Source organism: Myodes glareolus, chromosome 21, assembly GCF_982192425.1.
Source record: "Myodes glareolus chromosome 21, mMyoGla1.1, whole genome shotgun sequence".
Lineage (NCBI taxonomy): Eukaryota > Metazoa > Chordata > Mammalia > Rodentia > Cricetidae > Myodes > Myodes glareolus.
The window spans coordinates 5,979,948-5,992,221 of NC_142046.1; the positions used below are offsets into that span (position 1 = coordinate 5,979,948).

The 12,274-nt window shown below is 41.3% G+C and overlaps 1 protein-coding gene across 3 annotated transcripts; it reads right to left on the reverse strand.

Annotated features, from left to right (window-relative positions):
- Positions 1–2,902: 2,902 nt before the first annotated feature.
- Pdcl (phosducin like) lies at positions 2,903–12,057 on the reverse strand. 3 transcript variants are annotated; one of them, XM_048429168.3, is made up of 4 exons: positions 11,899–12,057; positions 10,181–10,348; positions 7,604–7,785; positions 2,903–4,544 (listed from the first exon to the last, which is right to left on the reverse strand). In XM_048429168.3, the coding sequence occupies exons 2-4, from the start codon at positions 10,341–10,343 to the stop codon at positions 3,993–3,995; spliced, it is 897 nt and encodes a 298-aa protein (XP_048285125.1). In that variant the 5' UTR covers positions 10,344–10,348; positions 11,899–12,057; the 3' UTR covers positions 2,903–3,992. The 3 variants fall into 3 exon arrangements, with proteins under 3 accessions (XP_048285125.1, XP_048285126.1, XP_085537383.1); XM_048429169.3 differs by having other exon boundaries at positions 10,181–10,365; positions 11,899–12,042; XM_085681257.2 differs by lacking the exon at positions 11,899–12,057 and adding an exon at positions 11,271–11,546.
- Positions 12,058–12,274: the final 217 nt, after the last annotated feature.

Below are 12,274 nucleotides of genomic sequence, written 5' to 3' on the forward strand. Positions count from 1 at the left end.
GTTAACCTGGTCTTGATTTAATTTTGGTACATGGTATCTATCTAAAAAATTGTCCATTTCTTTTACATTTTCCAATTTTGTGGAGTACAGGCTTTTGTAGTAAAACCATTCAATGATTCTCTGAATTTCCTCAGTGTCTGTTGTTAATGTTCCCTTTTTCATTTTTGTTTTTGTTAATTTGGATGTTCTCTCTCCACCTTTTGATTAGTTTGGGTAAGCGTTTGTCTATCTTGTTGATTTTCTCAAAGAACCAGCTCTTTGTTTTATTGATTCTTTGGATTGTTTTCTGTGTTTTTATTTTGTTGAGTTCAGCTGTCAATTTGATAATTTCCTGTCTTTACTGCTCCTGGGTGAGTCTGCTTTTTTTTTTTCTAAAGCTTTCAGGTATGCTGTTAAGTCACTAATGTGAGCTTTCTCTGTTTTCTTTATGTGGGCACTTAGTGCTATGAACTTCCCTCTTAGCACTGCTTTCATGATGTCCCATAGGTTTGGATATGTTGTGCCTTCATTTCCATTGAATGCAAGGAAGACTTTAATTTCTTTATTTCTTCCTTGATCCAAGGAAGATCAAGGGTGGTTCAGTAGTTGACTATTCAGTTTCCATGAGTTTGTAGGCTTTCTGGGAGTAGTATTGTTGTTAAATTCTAACTTTACTCCATGGTGATCTGGTAAGACACAGAGGGTTACTCCAATTTTCTTGTATCTGTGGATGTTTGCTTTATTACCGAGTATGTGATCAATTTTAGAGGTTTCATGAGGTTTGAAAAGAAGGTATATTTTTTGTTTGAGTGGAATGTTCTATAGATGCCTGTTAAGTCCATTTGATTCATTACATCTGTTAGTTCTCCTGTATCTCTGTTAAGTTTCTGTCTGGTTGACCTGTCCATTGGTGAGAGAAGAGTGTTGAAATCTACTATTAATGTGTGAGTTTGATGTGCAATTTAAGTTTTAGTAATGTTTCTTTTACATATGTGGGTGCTTTTGTATTAGGAGCATATTCAGGATTGAGACTTCATTCTGATGAATTGTTCCTGTCATGAGTATAAAGTGTCCTTTCCCATCTTTTTGACTTATTTCAGTTTGAAATCAATTTTGTTAGGTATTAGGATAGCCACATCCCCTTGTTTCTTAGGTCTATTTGATTGGAAAACCTTTTCCCAACTCTTTACTCTGAGGTAGTGTCTGTCTTTGAGGCTGAGGTATGTTTCTTGTAAACAGCAGAATGTTGGATCCTGTTTTTGTATCCATTCTCTTAACTGTGCCTTTTTATAGGTGAATTGAGTCCATTGATATTAAGCGATATTAATGACCAGTGGTAAACTCCGGTTATTTTTCAGTAGTAGTGTTTGTGTGTTTTCTTTCTTTGAATTATGCTAGTGGAGGGTTATTAGACGGCTGTGTTATTGTGGGTGTAGTTAGCTTCCTTGGGTTGAGATTTTCCTTCTATTACTTTCTGTAAGGCTGGTTTTATGGCTATGTATTGTTTACATCTGTTTTTGTCCTGGAATATCTTGTTTTCTCCATCAATGGTGAAAGAAAACTTTGCTGGGTATAGTAGTCTGGGCTTGCATCCATGGTCTTTTAGTGTCTGCAGCACATCTATCCAGGACCTTCTGGCTTTCATGGTTTCCATTGAGAAGTCATGTAATTCTGATTGGTTTAGCTTTATATGTTACTTGACCTTTTTCCTTTGCAGTTCTTAGTATCCTTTCTTAATCTGCTGTTTTATGTTTATATTATATGATGAGGGGATTTTTTTTTGATCCAGTCTTTTTGGTGTTGTGTAACCTGTACTTCTTATACCTTCATAAGGATATCCTTCCTTATGTTGAGAAAGTTTTCTTTTATAATTTTGTTGAATATATATTCTGGGCCTTTGAGCTGGAGTTCTCCTTCTACCCCTAATATTCTTAGGTGTCCCAGACTTCCTGAATATTTTAAGAATTTGTTGTATTTAATGTTTTCTTTGACCAATGAGTCTATTTCCTCTATAGTATCTTCAGCACCTGAGATTCTTTTTTCTGTCTTGTATTTGTTGGTTATACTTGTCTCTGTAGTTCCTGTTCATTTATCCAGATTTTTCATATCCAGAATTTCCTTTATGTTTCTTTATTACCTGTTTCAGTCTTCAAGTCTTGAACTGTTTCCTTCACCTATTCAATTGCTTCTTCTTGGTTTTCTTTGGGGGATTAATTTCTTTCAACTTTTTGTCTTCTCTTCCATTTCTTTAAGGGAGTTTTTCACTTCCTCTTTAAAGGTCTCCATTATTTTCATGTTTAAAGTCATTTTCTTCAACTTCTGGGTTAAGATGATCAAGTCTTCCTTTTGTGTCTGCTGGGTTCTGGTCTTACCATGTTGCTTTTTAGGATGCTGGAGGAATTCTTGCATTGGCACCTACCCATCTCTTCCTTCAAAGGAGGCCAGAGTGTCTTGGTGTCTTGGTTCAATCCTTGTTGTTGCTGTCTCTTAGGTCCCCTCAGTATTAGAGGAAGCTGTGTTTCAGGGTTTCACGGAGTTCACAAGAAAACAGGTGGGTTTGGGGGCAGGCTGGTTTGGGGGATAGCCTAGACACAGGAAAACTCCATTGGCTGACTAGAAAAGCCAAGGGAATTGGAGAGGGGCCCCTGGGTTTTGTCCCATGGAAGATCTGTCCCATGGAAGGTCTGGCTGCCGGCCCTGTGGCTGTTGACTTACCTCCCAAGTCCCCTGAGTACTGGAGCAATCTGTGTTCCAGGGTTCCACTGAGCTCACAGGCAAGCAGGCAGGTGTGGGGGCAGAGTGGGTTGGGGGATAGCTCAGCCGCAGGAATACTCCCTGCTGGCTGGCTCTTAGATCCCCTCAGTATTGGAGCAAGCTGTGTTCCAGGGTTCCACTGAGTTTGCAGGCAAACAGGCAGGTGGGCTTTTAAATATCTTTTAAGCATAATTTTTATTATATGTTCTACAATTGAACATGTTGCTTTTATAATAATAAAAAAGTTTGCCATCTTTCTAAAAAATAACCACCAAGCAGATTACAGTATATCTACCAATGGACTATTAAAATGTTACAGAAGAGTATTTACTAACATGAAAAAAATTCTGATGTTAGTGGCTGACCATATGATCAGATAGTATGCTCAGAATGATCCCAATTTCATTTAAGAACAAACAAAAGCCTCTGAATACATTAAAAAACCTACATATGAAATATACCAAAGCATAGCATTTATGTGGTAGAAATATATATATGTATATTAAACCATTTTTGCATCTGTATTTTGGCCAATTTTCCTCTACTAAATATGAATTTTTTTTCTAACTAGCAAAATTGTTTTTTAAAAAAAAATCTAGGTTGAACAAGAACTTATTTTGTTAAATAAAATGAATAGAGTTAATGAGCAAAACAGAAAGGTCCTCCTACTGAGGCTTCAAGCTCTACCCATACAAGTGTCAGTCTTGGAGCCCTATATATGCTCCAAGTAAGTGTTCACCACTGAGCTACATCTCTAATCTTATAGGAAGCCTCTAAGTCAGACCCTGGTGGAGAAGGGTCTAGAGAAAAAGAAAGTAGAGTTATGAGTCTGATTATAAAAAAACATGATTTTCAATCAAGTGATTATGGATTTATAATTTATATTACACATAACACATTCACTAGGGAATTATACTCTCAAACCAGGTGGAACTCTGAGGTTATTAGAAGACAATTTTCAAGACATTGCCTTCAAGGGTGTCATGTCAATAGTGACTAGTAACAATATCAGAGAAAACACACTAGATAAGTAAAAAGCTCAAAGCTTAGCTTCCTGTTTATATACTCTGAAGTCACTTTACTGCTAGCCACAATGTGAGTCAACATTCTGATTTAATCTAAGAATTTCTTGACTTTCATATATACTAAATGAGACTATGAAGGACAGCTGTAAAGCCAGAAGATGCAGGAGGGACAGAAATACAGACATGTGTCCTCTAGCCCAAACAATGAGATAGCTATGGAAGTAAATTATCAGTTCAATCTAACTCCAGATCACTGTCTTCACTATGACAGGTGGCAGAGTTTCGCACAGATGTCAGCACCAAAACTTCTTTCTCTGGGAGCAATCCAAATTCCTGTAGGAAAGCTTCAAGGTCTACAGCAAAGAAATCTTCCCCGAGTTGGTCAGTGACGCGAACAAAATTGCCAATTAATTCACCCGCCTTGTAGATGAGCAGAGCAGGAAGGGCATTCTGGGTAAAACGACTGCTGGCCCCAATAACTGAGCTCCTCACTCGGCAGAATTTGACAGCCGGGTACTCTGTGGCAAGGCAGAGCATGCAACCATTCATAGCTTCAGTCCCAGGGATGCCATCCTCATAAATATGAACCATAATAAGCGTGTTTTTCTGTTCCTTATCAATCACGTCTAAAAATCCTTCTCCACTGGGGATCTCAAAAACTTGCTTGAACTGGGGCCCTTTATGAAACTGCTGCCTCATCTCTTCCATTCTCTGCTTCCGGTACTGCTGCAGAAACTCTTCGTCATCCAGGGTCTTGTCTACTGTAGCAAATTCCTTCAGAGTCATCTGCAGGAAGACCGGCAGGTGAACAAAAACAGATACTAAACAGTTTAATCAATGTGGATATGCACCCTGTAGTTAAAACACATAAGGAGCCACGTTAACATCTTATGCACATTATGTCATTCTCTTTTATGTACAGAGGTGTGTTATATGTGCATCATGTGCATGCTGGTGCTTATGGAAGACAGAATGCATTGGATCCCCTGGAACTGAAGTTACAGAGGTTGCAAGTTATCACGTGGGTGCTGCGAACCAAACCTGGGTTGTTGACAAAAACAAGTACTTTTAACATCTTTCCAGACCATCTTGAAATATTTTAAATTACATTTACACTCAGAGGGCAGAGGGCATGCCCATACCTTTATGCTCCTATGGAAGGTAGAAGACAACTTGTAGGAGTTAGTTCTTTCCTACCATATGGGGCCAGGAATTTTTTTTCTCTTTAAAACAGGGTCTTATTATGTTGCCTGGACTAGCTCTGCCATGGTCTCCCAAGTAATTAGTAGTATATGCCCTGGCCGTCATCCTTGAGTTTACCTATCACTGAATTCTATTAATGTAGGTTTAACCCCAAGAGTTTACATTATTTGCACAAATGCACACAAGTATGGAGTGCAAGACGAGGATTCAAACTAGACTCTTTTTAAAGGTTTATTTTTATTACTTTTAATTATGTATATCTATGTGTCTGTGTAGGGGGGTATGTGAATGCAGGGGCCTGCAGAGTTCAGAAGAAGGTGTCGGATTCCCAGGAGTTAGCATTACACAGTTTTACCCCACCATGTGGGTTCTGGAAACAGTGCTGGGATCTCTGTAAGAGCTGTGCCCATTCTTATGCACTGAGCCATCTCTCTAGACCCTTACACTGGATTTTAGAGACTTTGGTTTTTAACAATATCATATTGTCTCTCATTCCAAACAGGCAACCCACAGAATATCAGCTCTCTGATGGACACTCTTTCTGTCAGCCTTGTCAAACATTACTTTTAGTCACTTGAGCCTTTTGAAAAAACTTCCAAAGGAACACACCTCATTGCTGCTTTGCACATGCATTCACATGACACAAACTCTAAATTTCTTTTTTTTTTAAGATTTATTCATTTTATGTATGTTTTGCCTGCACGTATCTATGAGCACCAAATGAGTACATTTGAAAGTCAGAAGTGGACACTAGATCTCCTGGAACTAGAGTTATGGATGACTGTGAATTACTATATAGGTGCTGGAAATCAAACCCAAGTCCTCCACAAAAACATGCGCTCTTAACCACTGAGCCAGCTCTCCAGCCCGTCTTTTTCTCTTTTTTGAAACAGGGTTTCCCTATGTAGAATAGGCTGGCCTGGTAAGCACTATATAGACCAGGCTGGCTTCAAACTACCAATGCCCCCATCTGGGCCTCCCATGTACTACCAAGACAGCTTTTCTATCTGCTAGTCAAGTGACTGTAGCTGTCTTGCTTCTGTAGCAGTAGCAGCTGTGGGTATTGTAACCTGCTTTTGTCTCTAGTTAATGTTAGCAATAATTTATATTGTTATATATATTAAAGGTGATGGTGCACACCTTTAATCCCAGCACTCAGAAGGCAGAGGCAGGTGGATCTCTGTGATCTATGGCCAGGTTTACACAGTATACACAGTGAGTCTCTATCTCAAAAAATTAAAAAATGTCCTCGTGTTTTCAAACACTTTTATAAACTGATATATGTATGTCATACTTAACCTTTCCCCCAGCCTCATTTCTGCCAACCAGGCAGTTTTCAATTCTGGTCTATTATAGGCAACTCAACAAGATAGAGACAGAATTTCTCAAATCTGACCTATGTGGTCATATGACTATTGGTTCATTCTGCTCTTTCTGTTCATTTGCTGTGAGCAGCAGGTACAGTGTGCTACAGCCAGCTTCCCTGACAGATATCTTTCTCCTGGCCTGGTGCAGCAAGACATCTCTTCCTAATCTTGTATAGACTAGGGGTGGTACCACACTAGAGTAGAACACTGGGTCAGTACTGTGTCATAACAAAGAAGCATCCTTCTGGACTCTGTCATATTACCAATCTTCCCATCACATTAACCTAAGACTGTCTTATTTGGCTAACCTAACTGGGTCTTTTAGCTGATACACTATTTTCAGGTTTTATGTTCAGAAATCATTCCCCGACTCTTGACTTAATGCTTTATCTGCACCCTTATGTTGACTGATTTTTTAATTTTTGTTTTGTTGGTTTGTTTTGTTGTTTTTTGTTTGGTTAGTTGGTTTTGGTTTTTGGTTTTTCCAGACAGGGTTTCTCTATAGTTTTGGAGCCTGTCCTGGAACTTACTCTGTAGACCAGGCTGGCTCCGAACTCAGAGATCTCCATCTCTGCCTCCCAAGTGCTGGGATTAAAGGTGTGCACCACCATTGACTGGCTATTGGCTGATACTTTTAAATGTCAACTTACTATCACGGTGTGTGCATATGCATTCACACATGTGAATGTGTGGGTACATGGTACATGTGTTACAGTGTGCAGATGGGGGTCAGAGGACAGCTCTAGATCTGGTTCTTTCCTCTCACCTTTACATGGGTTCTGGGAACTGAACTCAGGTCACCAAGCTTGCATGGCAAGCACCTTTCTTACTGAGCCTTCTCACTGACCCCTTTGCTTGATATTTTTAGCTTTAAGCCACAGTTAATTGATCTTAGGCACTCTAGGACATTTCTTCCTTGGTCAGAGAGAACAAGAGAGACTTCAAATGTTGATAAGGTAAGGAGGTGTCAGGAATCTGGACTGAAATATCTCCTAGTTCTGCCTTAACAAAATAAATGTTTGCGACTATGATTAAGAAACTAATAGATACTCCATTTTCTACAGGCCAGTCCTTAACATGGATATTTGACCTGCAGAACCCTGGGCAGCTCAGCCAGAGCTGAGAGGAGACTAAACCCAGATGCACCCTGAATTATGACAGGGTTCTCCCCTTTGCCCTACACTGCAAAGCTCAGAAGTCAAATTCAACTTCCTCCCCTTCCTGAATCACCAAGCCCACTTTCAGCAGTCAGGAAGTGTCAGAAGATGTCATTACTTTCCCACTGATTTTCTCCTGGAGGTCCTTCTGTTTCTGCTGCTCCTCCTCTTCATCCAGATGGGACTTGCAGGTCATAGACAGCTTTTTGATCAGCCGCTCCATCTCCCGACACTGCTCTTCCCTCTGCTCTGTCTCCAATTGCTTGAAGCGACGCCAGTCATTGATCACACCTTTTGGACCTGAGTAGGGCAAACATGACCAAGAACAGACAAGGGCTTTAGACCAGCTCACATCTATAAACAGGGACTTACATCTGCAGGAAGCTTGCTTAATCTATTACACAGCAGGAGCCTCCATATATCTTTATACAGGGCAGAATGTTCTACATACAAAAAGTTCTACTACAACATAATTTGCAGGAATTAAATGGCCAACCTAAAGCCCAACACTGGACATATTATTATTCATTTACTAAAAAGTAAATAAAAAAACATTTAGGAAGGTCATGGTAATTCTAGACAGAGCATGGTGGCTCATGCATGCAAGCATTCCACACTCAGGAAGATCAAATGTTCAGTCAACCTGAGCTATAAGATCCTTCTTCCAGGCAATCTTACCAAAAGCAATCTACAGTTTCAAAGCAAACCCCATCAAAATCCCAGCAAAATTCTTCAAAGACCTCGAAAGAATGGTACTCAACTTCATATGGAAAAGCAAAAAACCTAGGATAGCGATAACAATCCTGAATATTAAAAGAACTTCTGGAGGTATCACAATCCCTGACTTCAAACTCTACTACAGAGCTATATAGTACTGAAAACAGCCTGGTATTGGCATACAGACAGGAGGACCAAGGGAACCAAATAGAAGACCCAGATATCAATCTATACATCTTTAAATACCTGATTTTTGATAAAGAAGCAAAAAATATCAAATGGAAAAAAAAGCATATTTAACAAGTGGTGCTGGATATCAACACGTAGAAGAATGAAAATAGACCCATATCTATCACAATGCACAAAACTCAAGTCCAAATGGATCAAAGACCTCAACATAAAGCCAGCCACACTGAACCTTAAAGAAGAGAAAGTGGGAAATACACTTGAACACATTGACACTGAAGACCACTTCCTAAATATAACCCCAGCAGCATAAACACTGAGAGAAACAATTAATAAATGGAACCTCCTGAAACTGAAAAGCTTCTATAAAGCAAAGGACATGGTCAACAAGACAAAACGACAGCCTACAGAATGGGGAAAGATCTTCACTAACCCCACATTAGACAGAGGTCTGATCTCCAAAATATACAAAGAACTCAAGAAATTGGACACCAAAAGAACACATAATTCAAAAAAAAAAAAAAAAGGAGTACAGACCTTAACAGAGAACTCTCAACAGAGGAATCCAAAATGGCTGAAAGACACTTAAGGAAATGTTCAACAGCCTTAGTCATCAGAGAAATGCAAATCAAAACAACTCTGAGATTTCATCTTATACCTGTAAGAATGGCCAAGATCAAAAACACTGATGACAACTTATGCTGAAAACTTATGAGGAAAAGGAAACACTTCTGCATTGCTGGTGGAAATGCAAGATGGTACAATCCCTCTGGATGTCAGTGTGGCGATTTCTCAGAAAATTAGGAAACAACCTTCCTGAAAACCCAGTAATACCACTTTTGGGTATATATCCAAAGGATGCCCAATCAAGCCACAAGGACATGTGCTCAACTATGTTCATAGCAGCATGGTTTAAACCTGAAAACAACCTAAATGTCCCTCAACCAAAGAATGGATAAGAAAAATGTGGTACATTCACACAATGGAATATTACACAGCAGAAAAAAATAACGATAGCTTGAATTTTGCAGGAAAATGGATGGAGCTAGAAAACATTATATTGAGTGAGGTAACCCAGACACAGAAAGACAATTATCACATGTACTCATTCATAGGTGGCTTTTAAACATAAAACAAAGAAAGCCTACAAATCACAATCCCAGAGAACTTAGACAACAATGAGGATACTACTACTTACATAGATCTAATCTACATGGGAAGTAGAAAGTAGAAAAAGACAAGATCTCCTGAGGACCTAGGGGGAAGGTTGTAGGGGAGAGGAGAGAGGCAGGGAGGGGAGCAGAGAAAGATGTAGAGCTCAATAAAAATCAATTTAAAAAAAAAAAGAATCTAGAGCTAATGGGCCAAGCAGTGATTTAAACAAAAACCAAGGGCTGGGAATGTAGGTCAGCTTAAGAAAAAGTGTAAGGAAAAATACTGTATTGCTGGCTGAACTCTAAGAATCAACTCAACTTATAGCACTGGCATATTGAGACATTAAAGAGGACTGGGGATGTAACTCAGTGATAGAACAGTTGCATAGTATGAACAAAACCCTCAGTTCAACTCTCAGAAATAAAAAAAAAACTAAAAACAATACACAGTACTGTAAGAGCCACTGAGGTGGCTCAGTAGGTAAGGGCCTGCAGCCTAAGCCAAGCACAAAGACAACACTGTGTTGTCTCTAGAAGTGGGATTAGAGTTGGATAAAGGAGACTAGGAGTTTCTAGTTGCTGTATACTTTACAGGCCACTTTTTGAGTCAGTTTCCAGAGCTCAGCACTTTCCAATACCTGTGTTGACTGAAATGCCTTCGCCTGCCAACTCGGCCTCCGCAGGTGTGGAGCTGCTGGCTGGAGCTCTGTCTCTGTCTTCATGGTCACTGTCCTCATCCTCGCTGGTGCTGTAGTAGTACTGTAGTTTCTCCCCCAGCAGTTTATCATCCAGGGTTGTCATAGTGCCTGGAAAAGGGGAATGACTGCACCAAGGATTTTTGCTGGCTTGAGCAAGGACACAAATCTGACCCATATGAGGTGCTCTTGTGTTGACATCAGAATTTGTTTTCAATAAGTAGAATCTCAACAAACCCCAACCCTGGCTCTATGCCATAGTTTACCCGGCCTTCTGTTATAGAACGTATAAGCGAGGCTTAGATAAGGGATGTTTCTTTCCCAAGTTCGGCAACAAAAGCTGATAACAGATCCACCGATATGTGTGTTCCTGTGTACACTGGGTAAGAGCAATCTCCTGGCTGGTGGCTTTATCCACACACACTTCCAGTTTGAAGACTGCTAACAAACTGGGGAAAGGTTCTCAGGGAAAACATCAAAGGGGACCACCAAGAGTACAGTTTTGCAACTAAATTGTTCACTCCTCTTTCTCACTAAGGTTGGCCTCAAGCTGGACCAACTGTGACAAGCTAAAGCAAGTTTCTACAAGATTTAAAACAATAACCAAATGTTTAAAGAACACATAGGACCCAGCTATTTTGGGGAAGCGGTATAGTCAGCTCCTTAAAAGTTTGTTTGAGGAAGTAGCAGAAATGACTAGAATAAAAGAGTAATCTGGATGTGACACTCAGGGGGCAAAGGCAGGTGGATCTCTGAGCTGGAGGCCAGCCTGGTTTACAGAGTGAGTTCCAGGACAGCCAGGGCTACACAGAGAAACTAGGTCTAGAAAACCACTCCCCACCCCACCCCCCAAAAAAAGGAAAGAAAGAAAGGAAAAAGAATACAAAACGGACCTTCCTCTAAGCATACAAACACCTTGCTGCCTTCAGGAGAGACAATATACTTTTACAGTTTTACAATGTGCCTATCTCCCACAGAACAACAGTCAAAACAAGAGCACTGTGCAGGTCAAATGGAAGAAAACGTAAGACACCTCCTTGTCAGGGATGCACAACGAAGTCCGAGAGACAGGTATCAGAGATGTGCGGGACCAAAAGAGGAGAGTGCTGAGGAGGCTGAGCGGCTGAGGTGAGGAAGGCCTGCACTCTGGCACAGAGAAGTACCACGGTGGGAAGACCATCAAGAAGGCGGTCTAAGAAGGCAGTGAGATGGACAGGGCCAGAGAAAGGCTTGCAGGAGAGGCGAGGAGGATAGAGTAAGGAAGGGTTCAAAGAAGAGAGGGCAGGGCGGAAGAACGGCAGCAGAGAAGGGCGGGGCGGAGCTCAGGAGACAAGAGGGTGGGGCGGGAGGCTGGGCAAGAGGCAATGAAGGCGGAGACATAGGGGCGGAGCAGGAAAAAGTGCCCTGAGGAAGGCGGGGCTAGGGAAGAAAGAACAGGGGAGGGCGGGGCTGAGGAGGCAGAACAATGCGGAAGGTGGGCTGAGGAGGCGGAGCAGCGTGGAAGATGGGACTGGAGAGGGGCACAGGGAGGAGGGCGGTACTGATGAGGGGCGCGCGGAGTCTCGAGGGGAAGAGCGGAAGCCCCTCGCGCAGAGGCGCGCAGCCCCGGCCCCACCCAGTCTAGGCCCGCCGCTCCCTCCCGCTGAGGCCTGTGCAGTTACCTCGCCTCGCTCAGTCCGTTCCTCCAGTCACCAGCACGGAGTGCTCGCTTGGAGAAAGAAGTGCCAGACCGCCTTGAGCGACAGTGCTAAGCTACGGAGAGCTGACTGTGCGGACCAATCAGGAGGCCTTCCGGCGTCATGGCGGACGCACACTGCCCAATCACAAGAAGCTTATTCTGGCGTCTGACGGGGAGCTACGGGTACTATCTCAGGACAAAACTTTTCCAAATTAAGTTTAAACTATGAATTTCTAGCTTTAAATAATAAGAAAAGTTTATCTTCCTTTCCAAGTTTAGAAAGAAGTTCCAAAAGCATTTTCTTGGTTTTTCTTTTTTATGTCTATTAAAACGAAGAAATGGCCAGGCGGTGGTGTAGC